A 26,356-nucleotide genomic window follows, 5' to 3' on the forward strand; every position below is an offset into this window, starting at 1 on the left:
AATCACAGGAAGGCTGGAAAGAAGAACGAAGCAAAGTTGTTATGTGTTGTTTAGGAGATGAATTATCCTCCTTGCTTCCCTCGTGACGTCCAAGGATTGCCGAATCTGGCTACATTAAAAATCAAGCCCGAAAACACACCTTTTAAAATAGCTTTCTCTTAATTTTCTCGCACATTCAATCAACTGCATTTCATTTTTTTATTTTCATGCCGCTCAGACTTGGGCACTAGATAAATGTCAAGGGTTCCGTAGTAAAAAAGTCCTGCTTGGAGAAGGTGTCACTTTGCGCAAGGACATTTGTGCATGCACCTGGCCAGTTGTCCAAGGATTTTCAAAGCAAACTGGCGCACGTAAATTCGCTCTGAAAATGCTGGGCAACGGCTCTGTATAGATTGTACCCTCGTAGACTTTGCTGCTGTGCAGGCTGTTTGAAAATGACCCTCTTTGTACCTGTGGGAGAAATGATTAGTACAAAAGCCCCCTAAATATGGTTTGTATTTTTCCACTCGGGGGGTGGCAATGGGAACCAATCCTGCAGGTCAGCATTACAGCCCTTGCTTTTCGAATCCGGTCTTTCATGATCAGGGCAAGCTGTGATACAGCAGAGTGAGTGGTGCTGCCAGTACGAAACCCTCACAGGCTGACACTTCTCTGTCACACCACTGTACAAGAGAAGTAGAAAAGTGAAGAGTGAATCATGGTGGGTGAAGCAGCAGTTTTTTCTGAACTTTTTAACTTTGCTAAAAGTCTATTTAAAACTTTTTTTGTTTTGTTTGTGGCTCTTTTTGTACTTCGACCCATAGGACCTTTTCTCTTACATATTGTTCTATCCACGCTGTCTAATTTGTTCTTATATAAAATAAAACAAAACAATAGCAAGAAATGTCCCCTTAAGAAAGCAGATATTCTTTTATGTTTATCAGCTCGCACATATGCAGGCGCTCCCTCAACAATGGAAAGTGACAGGAAGGTTACACCAGCACATTGCTTTTGCACTGCATGCAGGAAACGTAGTTAGGGCAAAGGCTGTCAGCATTAACAAGTCTGACAACGCTGCTGAGTTCAGCAACTCTTAGAAAATACGAATTTTGTTCCAGCTGAACCAGGGCTTGATAGCCCTCAATCACAGCATAGCACTAGGGCTCCTGGTTTTGTCTGCAGAATGTGCGTTCACTGTATGCCTGGTAATGTTAACCACGGTGTAGTTGTCTAGCAATCTTTTTTTGCTGGGGATGCTTTATTTTCAGGAAAAGCAAATTCATTAAACATTTAAATATTGAATCTCCGGGTAATTGCAACCTTAAAGTGTTACACACTGAAAAATGCCATTGGCACGCAGACACTAGAGCCCATACTTGGCCTCCATCCAAGCAATGCAAGCAGAGAATGTGACAAAGGCGGGGAAGAGATGATTTCCCTCCTTGTGGTCCACAAGATTTAGCAGACAAAGGGTGGCAGGAGAGTGCTATTTTCGAATGATCTATTTCCACAGATTTAGGATGGAAAAATCCTTTGGAAAAAAAATGCTCTTTGGCCTGCATTTGTTTAGATAAGTGTTTTATCTTCCTCTTATCATTCTGGGGAAGTGGAAGAATTTTCATCACTGGAGGTTTTTAAGAGCAAGTTAAGCAAGCATTTGCTTGCAATGATATAGGAAGGGTAGAACTCACCTGGAAGAAAACAGATGGACTATATGTTCTTCTACTGTCTTTATTATCCATGATTCTCCTTAGGCATCCTCTGGGATCTCTTTCGTCCTGGCTCATTTCCTTTTGGCTCCTGCTTCATCCTCTAGGTTCTCCTCCTTTCTCTCTCCCTCCCTTTAGGATCTCCTCTTTCTCTCTCTCTTTTGGCTCCTGCTCCACCCCCTGAGCTTTTCTACCTCCTCTCTTTCTCTCTCTCCCTCCCTCCTTTCTTCCCTCCTGCCCCATCTTTCTCCCTCCCTCCCTCCTGTAGACTAACAGTCCAATCTCAGCAGCCTCTCGCTCCTCTCTCCCACTGCTCAGGCCCTCCTCCGGGTCCCAGGAACAAGGCAGAGTGTGGCACGGCTGGAAGCAGCTGCCACCTCCAGACAGGGAGTCTGGGATTGGTGCACCATGTCAGAAGTCTGCCAGAGCCCCTCCAATCCCAACGACTGCAGCTCAGACCCCCAGCACTGATGTCCGCCTCCCTCATCTCACTGCTGTGCTCTGTAGCTCCTGGGACTGGAGTTGGTGGGGGGGGGGGGGAAGGAGGAGGGAGGGATGGACTGGGGATTTGTTGTTACTCCCTTTCCAGAAGGTGCAAGTTCAGGAGGAGAGAGAGTGTTGGTTCTCCCCTCTCCAGGTGACATGGCCTCTGCGCTTGCTCCTATATGTGTCAGCCTCTGATTGGCAAAAAAAAAAAAAAGGCACCCGTGGCAGGGCACATGGGCACAGTAAATCTTCACTCCTGCTCGGGTTGCCTACTCTTGAGCTGCCTCCCCAGCTTGAAGTCATCAACAAAGACTGGCCTGAAATGTCCCCTCTGATGACATGCAAACATGCATGAAGTTGGGCTGCCCTTCAAAGATGATGTCAGGTAGGGGGAGGCAATGCAATGTACTGGTAGCCCAGAGAGGGAGAAATGTTATTTTATTAGTAACTGGTGCTGGCAGTGGAGCAGGTGGGAATGCATGAGAAGCTGCAGATGAGGGATAGGTAAGATAGCCGGATAAGTCTTCAAACACTAATTAGCCACCTAGCTTACCTATCCGGCTATCTTACTTAGGGGGTTATTTACTAAAGGTTTATCGTGATAGGATTTAAATTAGCTGGAGGGGAGGAGTCGGTGTGGGGAGTGGTGGAGTTAGCCGCGGCACCGCTGCCGGCGATAATGTCACTTTTACGGTGTTGCTATTCGCTGTGAAAGGCTGCAGCTGGCCGCGCTGCGGTGCGAACGGCTGCGGCCTTTCGCAGGCCCACCCCCCCTCGCCCCCTTTTTCATGGGATTCATCATTCCGCGAGGAATGATGAATCCTGCCCTTAGCTGGATAAGTCTTAAACAGTGCTACTTGGCTGGATAAGTTGCCACATATTTTTTTAATTCACAAACATGTTGTTGGTTAGATTTACGTGTATTTTATATAGTGTAGGCGCATTTGTGTATGACATATAAAATCTGCGTGCATGCGCATTCGTGTCCATATAGCTGCATAAATGGGCGTGCTCGCGCATATGTTAAAGTTACCCTCTATGTGTATAAGAACACGCGGGTTCACTTTTACATATAAAACCTCTGGGCAATTTTCAAAAGCCTATTTCTGTGCATAAAACTGCATGTGCAAAAATGGGATATAAGCGCATAAGTAGAATATTCCCATGTTTATGCTATTTTATAAAACTTGAGAGTACATGTGTACTTGCAGCATGGGACATTCCAGGGCAGGGTTCAGTAGGACACATGCAAGTTGCTGTTTTATTTAAGAGGAAGACGTGCATATATTGTCAGACTTGTCCAAACATTTTTACACCGGCTAATGAACTTGCACGGATTAAATCAGGGCTTGTTTTTTGTCTGCAGTCTGTTGGGGTGCAAGTCTGCGTGAGCCGGTGAGGGGTGCAGGGTGAAGTGCTGGAAGCTCTAGGTGAACTGGAAAATGACTGGTGAAACTGGTGGAGGTATCGGCCAACTGGCGAGCCCAAGTTAGTGCACAGTAAGTATTTTCAGAAAATTCATAAAATACCTGCCTCCATGATTAAATCAGGGTTATGAGGCAGACATGTTTCACATTTTTGTGCACCTAAAATATATGTGCATACTAGAGATGTGAATCGTACCGGCAATCGTTTCCGGTTTCGTTTTCCCGCGGTTCTGACCAGTTTTTTTTTTCGGCTGTCCCGATCAGAAAAAAAAACCAGCCCAATCCTTCAGATTTAATTATTTACAATCCCCCACCCTCCCGACCCCCCCCCCAAAACATGCCTAAAGTCCCTGGTGGGCCAGCAGGGGTTCCGGGAGCAATCTCCCCCTCTTGGGCCGTCGGCTGCCACTAATCAAAATGGCGCCGATGGCCCTTTGCCCTTACCATGTGACAGGGGCTATCGGTGCCATTGGCCGGCCCCTGTCACATGGTAGGAGCAATGGATGGCACACAGTTTATAAAATACTTGCATAAATCTCTGCATAACCGCTTACGTGGCAAATTGTGTCCCACATCAGCACTTTTGAAAAATTCAGCCCTATATGCACCAAAATTAAATAATGAAAACAGTGATTTAATGGAATTTTTAGGGAGTGCTTTCTTTTCACCAATTCTAGCACAGATCCTGCTAAGCTATGAAGGTGGATCTTCGTGCACTAAGCAGGAATATTCTGTAAAACAAGCACTTTGGGGGAGGGAAGATCCCGGGAAGCTGCAAATGAAGGCTCCTGGTATTATAGCTACAGAAGAGGCTGATTCCAATTGAGCTGAAAGCCCAATGATGCAAGAGAAAACTGCAGTGCCAAAAAAAATTTCCACACAACAGATACTTTCTTTGACCTCCAAGAAGCAATGAAACATTCATTAAGTCTGAGGATATAGCCAAATATATTCTTGCAAAACATATTCTTGCCAAGGGATTACATGTCCTCCCCTCCCCCCCCCCAAAAAAAAAAAACCATTTAAGTATGATTAAGAGATATGGACAAAAGCATCATAATATATGCTTAAAGTTAGTAGGGATATACAGGAGAAAAATATATCATTTTATTTCAAATTGAAAAAAAAGTATCTGTGTTTTCATTTGATTTGTTTTTTGTTTGCCATTAAAGTCAATGGAGGGAGCATTGCAGCCTATCTTGGCTCCAGAATTGGGGGTTTTTTGTTGGTTTTTTTTTTATAATATATTGTACAGAACTTGTGGGAAGAAATCAACAGAAGGGGGAAAGAACTCCAAAGTACCTAGAAAGACTATGGAAAGTGTGCACCAGCATTGGCAGGAGTTCTCCAAGGCACTGTGAGAGGAGCAAAAAGCAGAAAACGTGGGGGGAAACACCTCTAGGATCCAAAAGAGGACACCAGCAACAGTGACATGAACCCTTGGGCACTGCAAATGGGAAACTGGCACCAAAAGTGGCATCGGCATCCTAAGGCACCACGAAGGGGGAACAAAGCAGAAAAGATGGCCGAAAAACCCCTACGGCACTGATGAAGGGGCCAAGCAGCACAAAAAGTGGCTTCAAGACACCAAAACAAATGAGAGGTGCAAAGCACCCCCCCCCCCTGACTGGCAAGAACTACTCAAGGTACAAGGTCTGGGGTACCACACAGCAAGGCAGCGGCAAAAAGAACTCTAAGGTGTAAGGTCTGGACATGGAAGCAAGGCGGAGTGAGACAAGGACCCCAAAGATGTAGCACTGAGGGGTAAAGAAGCAAGGCAGAGTGGCATAGGAGATGCTAGTCATTCTGTTGAAGCACACTTGCCAATTGTCAGATTCAGTTCAAGAAAATGACCTGTGATAAGAATATATATTTTAAATAAACTATTATGACATTCCCTGCTGGAACTTGATCTAGCTCCTGGGAGGAATTTTGATTTTCTTGTAAAATGTGCTTTCTGAAGGAGACTTATCACAAACACGACATATAAATGGTTTCCCCAACGAGTGGCGTGGTTTTCCTGAAAAGGGGTGCGGGTTGCTTTATTTAAAAGCCTTTTTCCAATAGTCTTTAGCTGACCTCAGGTTATTCCATTTCCTGATTTTCTGGTTTTGCATGAGATCTCTATCACTACCTTCACTGTTTACCACATTCAGAACATCAAAATGCTTAATCTTGAGCATCTTTTCTGTTGTGCCTGTATTTCTTTCTTTTGACTGAGGGCTTTTGTGGACAAACTACTCCAGTATAATCAAACCGGGTGGGAAAATCAGACTGGGATTTTGTAGGGGTAGGAAAAATGGAAGAAATAATGAACAGGTGGCAAGCAGTAGAATCCTGTTTCTATTCCTTTTTGGTTATTGTTCTGGGGACAAAACACCCCATTATAATAACAAACTAAGAAGAAAGCTAGTGTGAAAAGATCACTCCTAAGTACCAAAAGAGAGCATCAACAAAAGTGGCATGAAACACTGAAGGGAGCATGATAGGCAAACTGGCACCAAAAGTGGCATCAGCACTTATATTCTCTCAGTACCAGAGAATGAACTGTGAGAAGCATCTTTTTCTGGAAATAAGCTTTGATTACATTCCCTACTTGAACTTAATCTAGCTACTAGGCAGAACTTTGATTTTCTTGTGAAACAGGATTTCTGAAGGAAACTGATATCACATGCAGAACATCTAAAGGTTTAATCTAATGTGTGTGGTGTGGTTTTCTGGCAAATTGTGAGGGTGATTTTATTTAGAAACATTTTCCAATATTCTGCAGCAGTACTCTGGCTGTTCTATTTCCTGATTTTCTGGTTTTGCATGAGTTCTCACTGTCTGAATAATGCTTTTACCACACTCAAGACATGTAAATGGTTTCTTACCTCAATCAGTGGTACTGTAACAGACCATCCATACTGATTGTGCCACCCTAATGTGTGTGTGCGGACAACTATCACACACAAAGAGTCAGTTCTGACTCTGACTGCTGAGCTGACAGTGACAGGCTCCTCAAAATAGCTTGGTATACTTCAGTTTCTCTATTGCCAGTGCTCACCTAGTGCCCACACTGCCCTGCCCAGCCCAATACCCAATATTGATTTAGAGATAAACTCAGTAGCAGTGCAGCTAATCTCCTCACTAGATTCCATCCTCTCCCAAGGGAAAGAAAACTGCAGAAACTGCAACACAGAGCTACAGCTTGCTTGACTTTCTCTGATAACTAATTGGCAAACTAAGAAGTTGAACTCTGACAGAGCTCAAATCACCAAGACAATAACTACAGAAGGAATGCACCCTTTGCACAGTACATCTCAGACATGCTCAGTCTTCAAGATCAGCATCACTAGATCCACAGAGAAGCGACAGGTTGATTTAGAAAAATGCTTCATTGCGATATGTTGTCTCTGTTGTCTCCTTGACAACATACATGTCTTTCCCAGGTCTGATGAGTCAGTGAGATCACACATGACTCACTGGGCTGGCTTCATATTGCACCTGTTCTTCTCCGTGGACTATAAGGGTCATTGAGATGAATGGGGGATAAAACGAATGAAATTGATAAGATTCATTAATTTGGGGGGGTTCCCCTCAATTTGTTTCAGGGACCCCCAAAAGAAATTAATTGACTCAATTTGTTTCAGGATGCCCATTCATTTTAAACAAATGCACATCCCTAAAATTTAGTAATTATGATCCAGTAAGGCAAAAGTGCCTCTGGAAGGTTTAATTCTATTTACAAGTTCTCCAAATGTGCTCATTTTCTCTCTCTCTCTCTCTCTCTCTCTCTCTCTCTCATATTGTTCAGTATGTAAAACTTAAAGACAAAAATAAAAATAACTTTGCAGGGAGCTTCTGCCTAGAATGTTTAATAAAAGTAGACCGAGTATGAAAATGGGATTCCTCCAGAAAGAAGTGAGGAATGAGTAATGGAGATACCAAAAAAAAAAAGCATCTACTGACTCAATGCTTAGAGAAAAAATGAAGGTGCTGAATTTACTCACCTTAAATTTAAGAACGTCAGCATCTGCAAATTCGCTACAGTGTCTGGAATAATTTTAATACAGTTCTGATACAAGTTCAGGGCTTCCAGTGACACAAAATGGCACACTTCCACTGGGACTTCAGTCAGCCTGTTCTTGGAAAGGTCTGAGGAAAGAAGACAAGAGTTATTTATATAGATGAGGTCTTTGGAATGTCAGAATGAGAGAAGCTTTCAATGAACAGTTTATTAAAAATAAAACACATAGTTTCCCAGGAACGTAGCTTTTGAAAGTAATATATCTGTCCCAAAGCACTAAAACGCAGTGCTCAGGTGTGGCTTTTGCCATCGTTCCAAAGAGTATCCCTTTGCAAGAAGTAATCAATGAGTGGATGAAGGCAGTGAAGGAACTTAAGCCACAGAGAGGGTAATTTTCAAAGGTAAGGAAGGGCATCGCCCATAGAAATGGCCCTTGCCTGATCAATACGCACAAAAACTTATGCGCATACCATGCTGTAAGAGCATAATTTTATGCACTTAGGGGAAAAGCATTCCAGGGTCTAGAGTGTGGGTGAGGTTGGGCCGTACGTGCATACTTCTCGATTTTAAAAAGTGTGCTTATAATTTCTTGGGGAAAAAACTACACACTCACTAAATAACAGGTGTAATTGTGTGTGTGTGTGTGTGTGTGCACAGTTTTGTCAGGATAATTTTCAAAATAATATGACAATACTATATATTATAGAGATGATTCATCCAGGTTAAACTTAATCTCTCACAATATTACCTGAACAATATGCCTTTCCAACCAATGTTGTTGCCTTACTTAAACTTTCTACCAGCATCTAAATTTGTTGTGAGAATGGGTGGTAGTTTCATAGATTTTATAAGGCACTCTCCATGTTGCCTCCTTTAATTTAATCCTTAACTACCCTCCAACCTCCATTTTTTATTCGAACACATCTTTTAAAATTTCAAGTTTGGTACCAAAACATGGAGAGTGCCTTATAAAATCTATGAAACTACCACCCATTCTCACAACAAATGTAGATGTTGGTAAAATGTTTAAGCAAGGCAACAACATTGGCTGGAAAGGATAATTTTCAAAGCAAACTTACACGCACAGGTTCACGTAGAAAATTGGTGCAATTTGGGCGCATAATAACCTGCAAATGTATGCGGCCTGATATAAAATTATCCCATAAGATGATTTTACCTGTGAAAACTATGCTTTATCTGCAGAAATGCTTTTACCAAAATTGCCTGCCCAATATGCCCATATAATTAAGTGTGAAAGTTTACCTGGACTTAGTGGAGATGTTCCAAATGGAGCTGGGATGGGGTTTGCACTTATGTGCATACTTTGGAAAATTCAGTGCATGCATGTACATTTTTCAAAAAATGAACATCAACCAAATAGCAAGAGTAAGTGAGTGGTGCATTTGGTGAGATGATTTTCAAAGCAGACTTAGGTGTGTAAGTCAGCTTTAAAAATTGGTGCAACTTATTCTCATATTTGCCACATAATTTAGGTGCAAGATTTCAAAATTACCCCCTTATAGACCAAACTTTGAGTGAATCAGCTGTTCTCGTCTCACTTTGTGATGCCTGCTGCTATGTCTCATACCAATACAGTGGCAACAGCAGCAGCTGCTGTTGGTATTTATGCTGCTCCCATGTGTTCCACATGGTACCGAAATAATTCTACTATGGAGCTTCAAATTACTGCATTTTTTCTTTTTCTCATTTTGCAGTGCCCGGTCCTTTGTATTTTTTAATAGTAAAATACAAAATATACACTCCACAGCGAGAGTCTCTTTACTGTATGTGGTAATATTATCTCAGTTTTATTTTAGACTACTGGGAGGGCAGAAAATGTAGGGCATACACCAATGATCGCATCCATACAGAGCTAGAAACCTCCTTCTTTTATTATGTTGTTTCTGAGTGTTGCAGGGACAGTACAGCTTTTTAGGCATTTTATATTATATTTTAGGGATATGTAAGGCCAAAATATTTATGTTTTCATTTTTGGTTTTCAAAATTTTCTTTGTTTTATGTTTTTGTACGTTTACATTTTTGTTTTTATCCTGATTTGATTTCAGCAAATAGTGTGCACAATTTGCAAATAGTGCATACAGTTTTCAAATTCTAGGGTGAATTGCCAAAATGTTATGTGCATAAAAATTAGCAAACACATGCATAAGCAGCTTCTACTTGCATATTCTGTATTTTATAAAATTTGAAAATACACATGTATTTTCACTTTTCTGCCCACATATAGGGCCTGATTTTAAATAGCATTTACTCGAGTAAAAACCAGGTTTACTGGAGTAAATTCACTTTACTTGAGAGTAAGTGGGTTTTTGAAAATTGCATTGACTTGTCTATAGGATTTACTCACATAAGTGCACTTTACTTGAGTAAATGGCTTTTGAAAATTGCTACAATAGTAGCTACATTTACGCATGTAACTCCTTTTGAAAATTACCCCCATAATGTGTAAAAAATAGGTGGTCTAGTTGTATTCTGGGGCGGTGCCAAGACTTAGGTGCATGTTTCTATTTTAAAAGACACTCCGACACATTTTTCCAGCTTATTCATGTATTTTTACACCTGCTAATTATCTAGCATGATATTAAAAATGTTTATTGTGTGGTACTGACTGGGTGAGAGGTCTCGGTAAACTGGGGGGAGTTCAGGCTGAAGAACAAGGAGAGTCTTGATGACCTGAAGAAGGACCGGGCAAGCTGATGGACTAACTGGTAAAACTGGTAATTTCACTCATGCACATATGTTTTAAAATACACCAACTTATGGGCATAAATGCCAAATTACGCGAGTAAGTTCTACTTTATTTTCACATGTAAAATATATGTGCACACACTTTTAAAATAGGTGGGTAATGAACATGCATTCAATGTATTAATATGCGCTGTTTCAATGCATTGCATGTATTTGCATGAAAGCCTACATACATGTGTATGTGCTGGGGTAAAGATTTGCATATTTTATAATATATGCGTATCTGATATGCGCATGTTGTAAAGCATTAGTGTAGATCTACATGTAGCCATATACGCGCGTATCTGCTAACATGCATAGTTGTTTGAAAGCTATCCTCATAGTGCCTAGTTTTCAAATTGTATGCCTTGATCTAAACATGCACTACATTTTCTGCCCTCCCAGTAGTCTTAAATAAAACTGAGATATTATCACATACAGTAAAGAGACTCTTGCTGTGGAGTTTATATTTTGTATTTTACTACTAAAAAACTAAAAAAGTGAGAAAAAGACGTGTCTTACAATAGGAGGGCAAAATGCCACCTCAGAGCACTTCTAAACAAGGAGCTTAGCATCTCTAAGGTTAGCTTTTTTAAAGCATAAGCCCTCACCCATTAGACCCTTGGGCTAGATGTATAAGCAATGTTCTCCACAAAGGCCAATGTATTAAAGTGTGTTAAGGCTAACACAGAGTTAACCCATGCTTTAATGTGGATTAACGCTCCATTAGCCTTAATGCTCTTTCATGTTACTCTGCACTAACTGTAATGCAAACTTTCACCATAAAAGTGTTAAAGAGCTGTGTTGCATGCAACTATATTTATTTATTTATTTATTTATAGGGTTTTATATACCGTTATTCGGTAGAGCCATCATAACGGTTTACAAATCTGCAATTATCATCCAACATATGAAATTATCTTACAATCAAATGGAGTTAACATAGTAGTTGGGAACAGTAGGGTTTTGTGAACAATCAACATATTTTCTTAGTCGTTGAATAACAGAATATTGCTGAGAACATTTTCAAAGAACTTAACGGATCAAGGGAGTGAGCAGGGAGGGGTAGAAAAGGAGGGTACATCAGGAGAGCAAAGCATATATGCAAAGCAGCTCATTAATATTGAAAGGGGGTTTAATGCAAATCATATTGAACAATGTAAATTGCTTTAACTGTGAATTTAACAGATAAATATTACCACACTTCCCTGAGTTATAGTTAATTTTTTGTTAGCTCCCATGGGCTAATGCAAGGCCCACTGTAACAATGTCCTCCAGCACAATAAGGCCCACACCTGGATCAATTCTCCAACTGAATAAGGTCTTCCCACCTCAGTATGCATTCAAGGGCAAAATATTGTCAGGCTGTTACAGTAAAGTTCGCGGGAGAGCGTGTGCACGCGATTCACTAAAACAAAATATTTAAATTAGGGCCCGCGGTAAAAAGAGGCGCTAGGGACACTAGCGCGTCCCAAGCGCCTTTTTTTGGACAGGAGCGGCGGCTGTCAGCGGGTTTGACAACCGACGCCAGCAAAACTGAGTGTCCGGTTTTCAACCTGCGAGCCATGAGCCGATTCTACATTTTTTTTTAAATTTTTGATTATTTTTAACTTTTGGGACCTCCGACTAAATATCGCCATGATATTAAGTCGGAGGGTGCACAGAAAAGCAGTTTTTACTGCTTTTCTGTGCACTTTCCCGGTGCCGGCAGAAATTAACGCCTACCTTTGGGTAAGCGCTAATTTCTGAAAGTAAAATGTACGGCTTGGCTGCACATTTTATTTAGTGAATCGCGCGGGAATACCTAATAGGGCCATCAACATGCATTTGCATGTTGCGGGCGCTATTAGTTTCAGGGGGGGGTTGGACGCGCGTTTTCGACGCACTATTACCCCTTACTGAATAAGGGGTAAAAGCTAGCGCGTCAAAAACGTGCGTCCAAACGCGGGTTAAATGTGCACTCCGTCAGAACGCACTGTACTGTATCGGCCTGTTAGTGAGGTGAGATGATGCCATTATTGCATGACAAAGCCAGTATAGAAGTAGGCAGATGTACTCTCCTGCCCCATTTAATGTCTACACAGTTTCCAATGGGGTAGGCAGAAGGGGCCTGGGGGAAGAGGGATTTTGGCTGGCCTGAGATGGCCTTGCTTAACTGTTCAGTGGGAATAGAAAAGGGGGTCAGGTAGCCTGGGAGGTCTTTACTGTGTTGATAGAGAATACTGCTGTCCACAGCATGCCTTGCAATAGCCAGCGGTGATAACTCCAGTTTGCTACCGATGGTGGAAAAATATTGGTGTTATCTCCAGCAAAACACTGGGTTTAATGCTTGCTAGTATCTCAAACATTTAATGCAGTGTTTTACAGTAGATAACTCATGCATTAAAATTAGTCATTAATATGCATTAATATCCAGTTTTAATGTAGATTGACACATTGGCCTAAAGCATCTGGTTCATCAAAGTCTTTTCCCATAAATATGGAGAAAAGCTTTACTGAATCAGGTCAAACAAGAGAAAAACTCTTTAGCACACCTGGTCCAAAATGTAAAATACTTGAGATCCTATTTTTATAAAACTCCTCCTTGACCATTGGTAACAGTGCAACAAAAAACAGACTAGATGTTGGAATATTTAGTGCAACAAGCAAATTGGCTACACATTCATAGAAGTTCTGTTCTACTATATTTTTCCTTTTTCTACATGAGAGACATCATCCACATCCTTTCATTTCATGCGATGGTTTGTTATTGTTATTTCTGAACTAAATGTTGATGTCACTTTGGACTAGTTCATTGACAATGCAAAGTCCATTGTTAAATCCCCCACTCCATGAAAGGAAACAAAACACATTATGCAGTTCAAACAAAAAAGGAGGAACATTAATCATCAGGCGAAAGCAAAAAGGAAACGGCTAAGATCAACATCTCAGTTGATTTGCCCTGATTAGGAAAAATATCAGTGGACAAATTTTAAAGCCATCAGTCTGGCCACCACCAGCTTTCACACACTTACACAGCATATCTAGCACTAAGCTTGCCCGTCAGCGGACATAAAGGCAGCTTTGTCTCTCTATCAAACAGAAATTGCTAATGATGAATAAAACAAAAAACAAAGATAGGTTGAACTGCAAAGAAACAATAAGCAATGGAGATTTTTGCTTGTTGGATCTACAGTACTTCGGTACTAGAAATTACTATTTTTGTTTGTTTTATTGCATTTTATTGGGAGTGATGTCATAAGATTTAGCATGGTTGCAGAAAGCGAAAATGTATATTTCAATTCTGCATGCCAGCAGGCCAGTCAACTTTATTTGTGCAGTCCTTGTAGGATTTAACATGCATTATCAAATCCTGTTAGCCTGAGTGCCTCCGCACATATTTGCATCTCATCAACTCACTAATGTAGGAATTGATGTCATCATCATAAAAGGATGATCGGAGAGAGAGTATATTGTTGAAGATCTCATAACACATCTAATAACCATTTGATGTATATTTACATCTGAAACCCGGATGCTCAGAAACTACAAAACGATAAATTAGAGCCCCTGATGCAGCCCCTTTGAAAGAGGGCGAAACTCGGCCTGAGTCGGGCTTGTTTGCAAATTTGTGTCTCTGTTTAATAAAGAATTCCTGTTTGAACATTTGGCTGCTAATTTTGTATTGTTGCCCCCACGACTGTGATTAAATGGGGGCATGGTTAGACATTGGTGAAGATTTTATGTGATTTGGAGTGATGAAAGCTACATGAAGATGAGATCTGTAGATTGTATTCTCGACCTAGGTTGATAGCAGCTAGGAAGAGAGTGCATCAAGCTAGGTCGAGAGTACATTGTACAAATCTCAACTTTTTATACCTTTCCTCACTCCAAATCACATAAAATCTTCACTGATGTCTACTGTGCTGTTCGTACCTCTGACAGTACACGTAAAACTGCTCCCCAAAACCTAGCCCACCACCGAAACCTCACCCTGAGTTTAGAATGGCCCCTCTTACAGTGGTATAAAAAGTTGACTAATTATGTACGCCTTCCTAGAGGTTCTCTCTCTCTTTCTCTCTCTCCCACAGCACCCCTCATTTTTAATTTACTCCTCCCACTTGACTACTTTTTTAAATTTCCATACGCATCTCGGAATGTGCTATTTATTGCATGCATTATCATGGTCTTTAGGGCCCTAATGTCTGTGGATAAAGCCCTAATGCAATTTGAAAAATGACCCCCATGGTTATTAATGCTCGTTCAATGCTTGCGTTAGTATTAATGAACTTTAGTGCATAGACTCCGTAGTACCCAGCACATATACATTGCTTCCTTCTGTAATGAAATGTTCAGTCTATTTCCTCCACTTGGTCTGCTGAGAGAGCCATCACCATAGATATAATACTGGATTTGACTTAAGTTGCTGAGATGAATGAAATGGGATTTCCCTAATGTATAAGTCTATCAATCAATATGAAAGTAATCAAAGGTTAAGATCATATACTTTGCAATTTTTGCAGAGCCAATAAGCAATTTTTATAATTGTATTTTAAGTTAAATAAGAACAATAAAGATGAAGCATTCTTATAATATTAAATATAGTATTTGCACAAATTATTTAAACTGATATATTTAGCAATATATTCAATGCAGCGTGGGGCCGGATTTTAAAACCTCTACGCGCGCCGGGCCTATTTTATAAAGGCCCAGCGACGCGCATAAAGCCCCGGAACGTGTCTAAGTCCCGGGGCTTTACACGAGGGGCAGTCTGGGGGCGGGGCCAGAGGCCTCCAGCACAGCGGCCATTTGCTGCTGTGTTGGAGGGTCGCGTGCCGGCGGGGATTAGAATAGGGCTAGGGTGGGGAAAGGTTAGGGGAAGGGGTGGGAAGGTTAGAATAGGGAGGAGGGAACGGGGGAAGGCCGCGGGTGTCGGCGCGTGCAAGATGCACTAGTGTGCACCCCCCCTTGCGCGCGCCGACCTCCGATTTTATAACATGCGCGCGCAGGCGCACCCATGTTATAAAATCAGGCATACATGTGTGCACGCCAGGTAGCACGCACACATGTACGCCCGCGTGTATCTTTTAAAATTTACCCCTATATGTATTGGGGTTAATTTTGTAACAGCCTGCCTAAATCTGAAGGCAGTTGCCCACACAAGTCACATTAAATTTACATGTATACGTTCCTATTGAAAATGATCCCACCAACATTACCCTCACCTTAAGCTACCTGCTTCTACTTGTGTGCTCGTCTTATCAGATCAGCGCTGGGAGCAGGTAGGATATTACTTTGTTCCTAGTCAAGGTTTTGGGAGTCTGGGAGAGGTGGGGTATTTTGATTGCGAGTGGGGAAAGGGTGAGAAGGGGGTGGCAGGAAAGCTGATTTTTTAGGCATGCCAAAAGGGGAAAGGAGGGGATGGGAGTGCCCAGTAGCCCCCTCATCGCCCCCCCTCCCCAAATGCACAGTACCTTGCTTTGGGTTTTTTTGGGGGGGCGGGGGTTGCAGTGGTTCAGCTCGTCAGGGCCGATGTGAATTTATTAGGGAAGAGGGTTGGAATTGGGCCGCTGGCCCAGAGCTGTAGCCAGGCAATAATTTGGTGCCTTTGGCCAAGTAAAAAAAAAAACTGCGCCCTCACCCGTTACGCAACACATGACACCTCGAGTTGGGAGTCTCTGTTCCATATTTGTACAGCAATACCCATGGCCAGTGCAAGGGTATTAGGTGCCCTAGGAAAACTTTACAGCTTTGCACCTCCACCCAATCCCACCCTCCTCACTCACAATTAAAAATTATGCATTTATAATAACAGATTTTACATGAAAAGGAACATTCAAAGCACACAGTCTTCTGAGGTAAAAATATCACTCACAATATGTATATTATATTTACATGCACTGCTGAGGTACCAACCAGAAAGCTCTGCAAAAAAAAAGCAAGAGATACTTGGAACCTATATGGTATTAGGCCTACTGTAATGCATTTTGGGCATGGGCATGACCCTCAGAGAGCCACTCAAACAGCAGCAGTTCTACCTATGAAAGTTAATACTATAAAAATTATACCAGGCCTAAAATAGTAATAAACCCCCTATTAGGAACACAGAACAATCCAAGCTGCTATAGATCCCTACATAGAAACTACACACTAATGGAATAACCCACTTCCATCAAACATGCAAAACACAGATAGACCCTCAAATACAGAATAGAGAGACCATACAAGGGCCTGCAAGTGAATTATGGCGGTGTCATCTCTTGCACATCTGCTCCATCTAAAAGCCACAGGGCTTGCTGGCAGCTAAGCCCTTTGCATGTAGTGTGCATGTTAATAAGCTGACACCTAGTCTGAGGCAGATGTTAGATGCCAGCCTGTATCGGGGAGGGGGGGGGGGGCATGGTAAATAGCACCAGAGGGCTTACCGCACTCTTTATCACGTGCCTGCTAAAATCCCACTTTCCTACAACATTCCTTCATTTGCATACAGATTTGGGCTAATTTTAGGCAAGGAGTAATTGTAGTGGAGGAAGTCACAGGGAATGCTGGGGGAGAACCTTATGGGAGGAAAGTTTCTCTGTGATGGGGAGAAGCAAATTACAGGGAATTGCCGTATGGCACGGTCTTAATCTGTTACGTCGCAGGCTGGGGTTAATATGGCACGCTGCACAGCAGGGTCTGAAGAATATCAAGCAGATGTACCCAGCAGCCAAAGCTTGAAAAAAATAATTCTTAGGGTTTCAGAGCAATCAATAATCGGCCCAGAAGTTGAGACTGCTGCTCCTTATTTCACTGGTCATGGTGTACAATTTCACATAAAATGATTAAAGCAGAGACCCTCTGCGTCTCTGCCATACCCCCCCTCATCCCACTTCCTGTATAACACATAAAGAAATACAAACACTGGCATGTCATTTTACTCAGAATGAAAAATTCAAGGATTACCTTAAACATTTAGGTCAGTACAATGTGACCAGCACTGACTTTAACCAAAGGCATTTATCTCATATTGCGATGTGCAATAGCTTGCTTCTTTCTTTTTCAAAATAAACCGGTTTTACACTGTGCGCTAAAGGAAGCCATCTTCATGCTTTCTTCTAAGGATGTCTTCTCGTTTTAAGATGACTGTATTGATTTAGGTCACTTTAAAACAATATGAGACCATCCTTTCTTGGGTTTTTTTGTGTGTCATTTCTTATTCAATATGATACAGAAATCTAACAAAATATTGAAGGTGTCATTTTAGCATGTGTTAACCTCATTTGATGCATTCTAAAATGCTTTAAGACAGTAAGTGGGTTTAGCTTGCACTAAATTGTTTTGTGTGTGCTAATGAAATTCAGAATAGTAAGTCCATGAGGAGCTAGCTAAATTTAAAATAAAGTGATGAAGCCAGATGGGACATATCCGAGGGTATTAAGGGAGCCCGATATTCAAAGCTACTTAGCCAGATAAGTAGTGGCTGCTGATTATCTGGCTATGTTCAGCGGTCACCATGTAGCTGGATAAACAGTTGATCTGGCTAAGTAGATAGTCAGGGACAGGCAATGGACATAACAGGGTAGCACTGCTAACTTAGCAAGATGTGCCGATATCCGGTTAACAAAATAAGTTAGTCCTGCCATAGAGCAGATGTAACTTGACCGTGTATAACTTATCTGGCTACGCAGCACCAACAATGTGAATATCTCATGTAAGTTAATCGGATAAGTCATATCCAGCTAACTTACATAAACATTCAGTTTTGAATACTGACCTCAGGGTGGTTAGCTAATTTCATTTAGAGGGCACCCAACTCCATCAGACCTGTGTCAGTTACTTATTTTTATGTCCTGTAGACTGGGGATTGACAGGGAGATGGACCATAATCTATTTTTGGTTGCATTTTCACTCCCTCCATCCGCATGCATCTAGGGAATCTTATTTCCCAAGGAATAATTACTGCGGTGAAATCTGGAGTCTTTCTTCCCTTGTGACCACACATGTGTTACAGTTCCCAATTTGGTTCACATTTACAAACCACCTGTTCTGTAAGCTAAGAGTTAGCTTTCCCATGCTGTAGTGTTTATATTCGGCTCTCTTTACCTCTCTGAAGGTGTGCATTTGAGTGTTCCTCTCTGGTTGCAATTAATATGAATCAGGTGACTGAAGTAGGAAGGGACACTATCACCGATTTGCTATCAGATGAGACTTTTCCACAAACTATATTTTACAATGGCACTTCGGAAGACCTTCTTATGATCTTCAGACCTATTTGCACGTCTTGGATGCCACATATAAACAGCACACATGGGATCACTCATCAGCAAAGCAGGGTCTCTCACAGATTTATTATCAGCTAGCAAACACAGCACTGGAAGACTGTATAGCCCCATCAGAAAAGTGAGCTTGAGATTCTTAAAGGCAATGATGGCCTGTGCTAGGGAGAGTAATTCTATAACAACCTGTATAGTAGTAAAATCTGTGTGGACGTCATAGCTGTAGACTCTACCGAGTATTTTCAAAGTGAACTTGCGCACTTAAGTTCACTTTGAAAATCATTGTGTAACTGGCCGAGTAGGCACACAAATTACCTGGAACAAAGTTGCACCAGCTCCAAGCAGGGTGCAAATTGTGCGGTGTAACTTAGGCACGTACTTTTGAAAATCAGAAGGTAGGCATGTAAGTTGCAGCTCCGCTCCAACTCCACCTCCCACCCGCCCCAGAATGCCCTTCCTCCGTGCACGTAAAAAATATGTCTGAAACGGAGTTATCCATACACTTGTACATGCATGAGCCCAGATCAATTTCAGAACAGCCCTTTATACACATAAAACTGGAGATATCAGGAAAAAAAAAAAAGGAAGAGTTGGAATAAGCTCATGAACGTAGGGGCTGCAGCCAAACTAGTTACCCAGAGTCCCAGACACATTTACTGTGTGCGCATACATAGGTCTAATGAGACTGATAAGTGGAGGAGTTTGTCTCTGCTGTTTTCTACTCTGAGAAGTCTGTGGTACTGAACTTTATCTCCTGGTTTTCTTTATAGAAATAAACCAATTTGTTGGAATCGCCATCCCTGTGTACAGACTACACTGTGTTCACCCAGGGCTTGGGTTCGAGAGAGGGGAAGAGGGAGTGCTTGCTAACAGAAGTTCTCCCACCTTGTGACTTCAGGAGGGGTATTCCAGCCACAGGGGGGTGTTGTACATCCTGTCCAGGGTGGGGTTTCACCTGGAGTCTGGTCCACAACATCACCTGCTTAACCACATTCCAGAACGACCCCAGTAATCAGGGAAGGGTTTGACAAATACCCACCAAATCCAGGTTACAGCAACAATGCCATTTGGAGTCAAAACCACAGCTGTATTACATGGAGTAAAGGCTTTGAGAGGATGGGAGATGTAATAAGTCACCAAACTTCACACTTTTTGGGGTAAATTGTCAGTACTGTGTCTAACTGCAGTGTTCCATGCATAACTTTAAGCCTTTGCAAAACAATTTCATTTTCTAACACTAGTGTAGCCGGGCCTTCTATTTGGCCAGGTTGTATTTGCCACAGATTTTTTGCTGCTGAAATCTCTGGTACAAAAATCCCAGCTTTAATTCTTCAGTACACAAAAAACAGTCATTTCCACACAGTTTTAGTTGTGGCTCTGTCACGGCCGCGCTCAGCAGATCACGTGACTAGCTCGACCGGCCCACCAGGGGATTGGCCTATCCTACCAGGGGATAGGCCAATCCGTCCCTGCCTGCCAATCATGGAAATAAATGAATCTAAATCACAGAAGTCTCCTTCTTTCTCCCACTCCTAGCCACTGTCAAAGCCACTCATGTGCTGAGTGTCTTCCATTACTTCACAATACAGTTACTGTCATCACAATGTATTCCTCCCTGAGTCCTTCAATGGTTGTTCATAATTATTTTATCCTGAATTTGAGCACTGTGGACTTAAAAGTCATCTTATATTTGCCAGCAGTCAGCAAACAGCACCAGCATTGCTTTTACGCTGTTCATAGCATAAGAAAGTGAAACCCTCCGTCTGAAGAAAAACATCCTACTAACTTATTAGTTTAACCCTGATAAAAAAAAAAAAAAGATGCTATCACAAGCTGTTGTTGGGGGGAGTTTAAACTATGGCTCCAGCCATGCTAATTTACTGAATTCCGTGAAGATCATCGCTCAGCAAATCTTTCTCTTTCCAGTATCCCAAAATAAGTTGTTTTTCATTCTTCCTTCCTGCTTTTGAAGCCTCCTTCACACTCCCACTGCTATAAAGCAGCTCACCCAGTGTACTAACTTTCCATTGCACACTACACAAAGCATGACTGAGTCAGGAATGATACATGTACAGTGTGTTCTAAACATACACAGATACCACTAACCTGAGTCAGTACTGTCAATTCATGGCAGGACTCGCTGAATGTACAAAGGACTGAAGAAATGGGGTAACTTCCTAGAAGTGACACTGCTGCTTGGTGGTAGTCTGCATGGAGAGCAGCAGCTGCTACTACCCTAGTATAAATAAATAAATAAATAAAACATGCCGAGTGGACTGAACGGATCTTTTAGATCTTCATCAGCCATCATGCACTATGTTGCTATGTTACCAGATCCCCTTAGGAAATAGGCAAAGCAAAGGCAGATTTTTAATGATGGACATGTTTAGGAAAATGCACCTGCAGCACAATAAGAGGCAGGTAAAATATGCTTTGAACTGTGGTGGCCAAAGCTAAGTGCGTGTTGATATGCATTGATGGGGAATAGAAGCAAAGAACATAGATATCATCCCTCCACTTTATATGGCTTTCACTATGGGTCCAATGTTGGGCACCCACTCTTAGAAAGGATATCCAAATGTTAGAAAAAGTACAAAAAGGACCACAGAGTTAATATAAAGGACCCAACTGTTTACACAATGCTGAAAGACTCCCCAAACTCAAGGATGTTTTACTTAGGAAAAAGAAGGTGACAGCGTGATTTTATTACATCATACAAATATAGCAATGGAACCCACAGGGTTTTCACAGAAGGAAACAGTTACACACCTCTCACTACTGGATGCGACATGCTAAAGTCAGAAAGCCTGTATACAGAAAGGCACAATAAGAAGGCACAGCTCACCCACTGGAAACTGTATCAGAAAAACACTAGAATCACAATCCTAATAGAACTGCAGAGAATGAAGCAGTTGTGATTGCCTAGGACACTCCCGGGGCGGATTGTGGGAAAATAGTGGCCCGGGGGATTTTTCTTCATACTGACCCATGGGTACCCAATTACACACACAATTTGGTGAGTCACCAAATACAGAATAAAGAGACCATAAAATATACACAGAAATGCACAGACAAACTAAACTGGAAATCACAAGAAGTTAGACTGTATGTAATGCAGCAATGGAAAAACAGAAAAATACCATCATTCCTCATAAAACATCAAACAATAAAATCAAGAACTATAAAACATCAATCACAATAGGAAAATCATACTTATAGAAACATAGAAACATAGAAATGACGGCAGAAGAAGACCGAATGGCCCATCCAGTCTGCCCAGCAAGCCTCACACATTTTTTCTCTCATTCTTATCTGTTACTCTTAGCTCCTTGTTCTATTCCCCTTCCACCCCCACCATTAATGTAGAGAGCAGTGATGGAGCTGCATGCAAGTGAAATATCTAGCTTGATTAGTTAGGGGTAGTAGGGGCAGTAACCGCCGCGATAAGCAAGCTACACCCATGCTTATTTGTTTTACCTAGACTATGTTGTACAGCTCTTGTTGGTTTTTTTTTTTTTTTTCTTCTCCCCTGCTGTAGAAGCAGAGAGCCATGCTGGATATGCATTGAAAGTGAAGTATCAGGCACATTTGGTTGGGGTAGTAACCGCCGTAACAAGCCAGCTACTCCTCGCTTTGTGATTGCGAATCCTTTTTTTTTCTTCACCCCTGTCGTTGAAGCTATGCAGGATATGCGTGAAGCATCAGTTTTTTGTTTTGTTTTTTTTTTTTCCCCCTGCCCTTGAAGCAGAGAGCTATGCTGGAAATGCGTGATGTATCAGTCTTTCTCCCATGCCGATGCAGGAGAGAACCATGCTGGATATGCATGGAAAGTGAAGTATCAGGCACATTTGGTTTGGGGTAGTAACTGCCGTAACAAGCCAGCTACTCCCCGCGTTTTGAGTGCAAACCCTTTTTCTTCTCCTTTGCCGTTGTAGCAGAGAGCTCTGCTGGATGTGTGAAGTATCAGTTATTCTTCTCCCCTGTCATTGAAGCAGAGAGCTATGCTGTATATGCATTGAAAGTGAAGTATCAGGCATATTTGGTTTGGGGTAGTAACCGCCGTAACAAGCCAGCTACTCCCCTCTTTATGAGTGCAAATCCTTTTTTCCATTACCTCTTGCTGTTGAAGCTTAGAGTGATGTAGGAGTCACAGTAAGCATGTGTATGTTTATTTAGTAAGGGTATTGTGTCAATAGCCATCATTCTGGCGAGTCACCCACTCTTCATTGGTGGCCTCTTGACTTTATGGATCCGCAGTGTTTATCCCACGCCCCTTTGAAGTCTTTCACAGTTCTGGTCTTCACCACTTCCTCCGGAAGGGCATTCCAGGCATCCACCACCCTCTCCGTGAAGAAATACTTCCTGACATTGGTTCTGAATCTTCCTCCCTGGAGCCTCAAATCGTGACCCCTGGTTCTGCTGATTATTTCCTACGGAAGAGGTTTGTCGTTGTTTTTGGATCATTAAAACCTTTCAAGTATCTGAAAGTCTGTATCATATCACCTCTGCTCCTCCTCTCCTCCAGGGTGTACATATTTAGATTCTTCAATCTCTCCTCGTACGTCATCCTATGAAGATCCTCCACCTTCCTGGTCGCCCTTCTCTGTACCGCTTCCATCTTGTCTTTGTCTTTTTGTAGATACGGTCTCCAGAACTGAACACAGTACTCCAGGTGAGGCCTCACCAAGGACCTGTACAAGGGAATAATCACTTCCCTTTTCTTACTTGATATTCCTCTCTCTATGCAGCCCAGCATTCTTCTGGCTTTTGCTATCGCCTTGTCGCATTGTTTCGCTGTCTTCACATCATTAGACACTATCACCCCAAGGTCCCTCTCCTGCTCCGTGCTCATCAGCCTTTCCCCCCTCATCGAGTACAGTTCATTCGGATTTCCACTCCCCATATGCATGACTTTGCACTTCTTGGCATTGAATCTCAGCTGCCATATCTTCGACCACTCTTCCAGTTTCCTTAGATCCCGTCTCATTCTCTCTACTCCTTCCGGCGTGTCCACTCTGTTGCAGATCTTAGTGTCATCCGCAAAAAGACAAACCTTACCTTCTATCCCGTCTGCAATGTCGCTCACAAAGATATTGAACAGGACCGGTCCCAACACCGATCCTTGCGGCACACCACTTAAAACCGCTCTCTCTTCAGAGAAGGCTCCATTTACCATCACACATTGTTTTCTGTCCGTCAACCAATTTGCAATCCAGGTCACCACATCGGCACTCACTCCCAAGCTTCTCGTTTTATTCACCAGTCTCCTGTGCGGAACCGTATCAAAAGCTTTGCTGAAATCCAAGTAGATGACATCTAGTGCTCTTCCTTGATCCAATTCCTTGGTTACCCAGTCAAAAAAGTCAATCAAATTTGTCTGACAGGATCTTCCCCTGGTGAATCCATGCTGCCTCTGGTCCATCAATTCTCCAGACTGTAGATAGTTGACTATTCTCTCTTTCAGCAGTGACTCCATTACTTTTCCCACCACCGAAGTGAGGCTAACCAGTCTGTAGTTGCCTGCCTCTTCCCTGTTCCCACTCTTGTGAAGCGGGACCACCACCGCTCTTCTCCAATCACTCGGCACCACTCCCGTTTCTAGGGATCTATTGAACAGGTCACACAGCGGACCCGCCAGAACATCTCTGAGCTCCCTCAATATCCTTGGATGAATCCCATCAGGCCCCATGGCTTTGTCCACTTTCAGGTTCTTTAGTTCTTCCCACACATTTTCTACTGTAAAAGGATTTTCATCTATTCCCCTTCCCTCCAGTTTCTTGTTGTTTAGAGATGGTCCTTCTCCAGGGTCTTCTTTAGTGAACACAGAGCTGAAGTATTCGTTTAATATTTCTGCCATTTCTTCGTCTCTCTCTACACATTGATCATTACCACCTTTCAATTTCACTATACCACTTTGGACCTTTCTCTTTTCGCTGATGTATCTGAAAAATGTTTTGTCACCATTATATACTAAAAATATATATTTCAAAACTGCTGATGAATAGAACCTCCAGTAATTTAACTCATATACAAATTTTTGAAAATTTCTGTAGCACCAATAAAATATTTCAAAAGAGCACATATATCAAATAACATTCAATAATTAAAATTAATAAGGATTTAAAAAAGCCCCTGCTGTCCCCTTCTGTGGGAGTTCTTGATATCCAGTCACCCTAATATTGTCGAGGATTAGGAGGTTATCCTCTCTCTCACACATTCTCACATGTCCATTCTCTCTCACACATACACTGTCACATACATACACATTCATGCTCTTATATCCACCATAACCTCTCGCTCTCACTGACACTGACAGGCTCTAAGACACTCTCTTCCCCTCCACACAGCCCCCTCCACACACTCCCCCCCCACACACACACACATAAACTCTTACTCCTTTGGATTTTCTCATACACACTCATTCTCTCACACTCACTGGCTCCCTCACGTACACACAAACATACACACCCAGGCAAGCTCCCAGTCATTCTCTCTCTCTCTCTCTCTCACACACACACACACACACACCCAGGCAGGCACCTATGCATTCACACACATACACCCCCATGCAGAGTCCCATTCATACACATGCACACACTAAAGGCAGACCCCCCTCTCTTTCTTTTGCCAGCAACCTCAGAACCTCTCTCATTCCTCTGCTGCCACTGTCACTGCTGCCACATGGCTATTGGGGAGGTGCCGATTGCTGCTACTGACACTGAAGCCCATTCTGCTGCCTCCTCTGTGCAGGCCCTGTGGGCTTCCACTTTCTCCATGCTGATCTCGTACATTGTGAGATCCACATAGAGAAAGTGCTATTCCTGCACATTCCCAAAGATTACATGTGCCAATCACTAAAGCAATTTTTTTTTTACCTTTGCTGTCTGATCTTAGTTTTCTAATCGGTTGGTCACAGGCTTTTTTCCCCCACCTTCCCTGTCTTATTTTTCCACCTTCCCTTTCTTATTTTTTTGCCAATTCCTTTTATATTGTCTTTTTTTCTGTTTCTTTTCTCTCCATCTTCTGCCCTCAAACACACAGTCAGGTTCTCATTCTCACATGCATTTCTCTCTCTCACACACTCACAGGCTCTCACTGTCACATGCTCTCTCTCTCATACAATCATTCATACACACAGTCTCTCACTGGCACATGCTGTCTGACTCTCACACACCCAGGCTCTCTCTCACTCCCACATGCTGTCTTGCTCAGGCACAGGCTCTTACTGTCACATGCTCTCTCTCATACAATCATTCATACACACAGGCTCTCACTGTCACATGCTGTCTGACTCTCACACACCCAGGCTCTCTCTCACTCCCACATGCTGTCTTGCTCAGGCACAGGCTCTCACTGTCACATGCTCTCTCTCATACAATCATTCATACACACAGTCTCTCACTGTCACATGCTGTTTGACTCTCACACACCCAGGCTCTCTCTCACTCCCACATGCTGTCTTGCTCAAGCACAGGCTCTCACTGTCACATGCTCTCTCTCATACAATCATTCATACACACAGGCTCTCACTGTCACATGCTGTCTGACTCTCACACACCCAGGCTCTCTCTCACTCCCACATACTGTCTTGCTCAAGCACAGGCTCTCATTGTCACATGCTCTCTCTCATACAATCATTCATACACACAGAGGCTCTCACATGCTGTCTCTGCAAACATTCAGGTCCTCACTCCCACACACAGTCTCTCAACTCATCTCATACACACACACACACTCTACAGACCCTCAGCCTCTCTCTCTCTC

The 26,356-nt window shown here is 42.4% G+C and overlaps 1 protein-coding gene across 5 annotated transcripts in view; it reads right to left on the bottom strand.

Annotated features, from left to right (window-relative positions):
• Positions 1-26,356, bottom strand: part of LRCH1 (leucine rich repeats and calponin homology domain containing 1) — a 424,219-nt gene that overhangs the window by 193,428 nt on the left and 204,435 nt on the right. For all 5 annotated transcript variants that reach the window (XR_003856942.1, XR_003856943.1, XR_003856944.1 and 2 more), the window contains exon 2: positions 7,594-7,738. Coding sequence is in view for 2 of the 5 variants with exons in the window: in XM_029602883.1 (XP_029458743.1) it covers positions 7,594-7,738 (145 nt within the window). In the remaining 3 variants the exon portion in view is untranslated. The remainder of the gene's footprint in view (positions 1-7,593; positions 7,739-26,356) is intronic.

Source organism: Rhinatrema bivittatum, chromosome 5 (assembly GCF_901001135.1).
Source record: "Rhinatrema bivittatum chromosome 5, aRhiBiv1.1, whole genome shotgun sequence".
Classification (NCBI taxonomy): Eukaryota; Metazoa; Chordata; class Amphibia; order Gymnophiona; family Rhinatrematidae; genus Rhinatrema; species Rhinatrema bivittatum.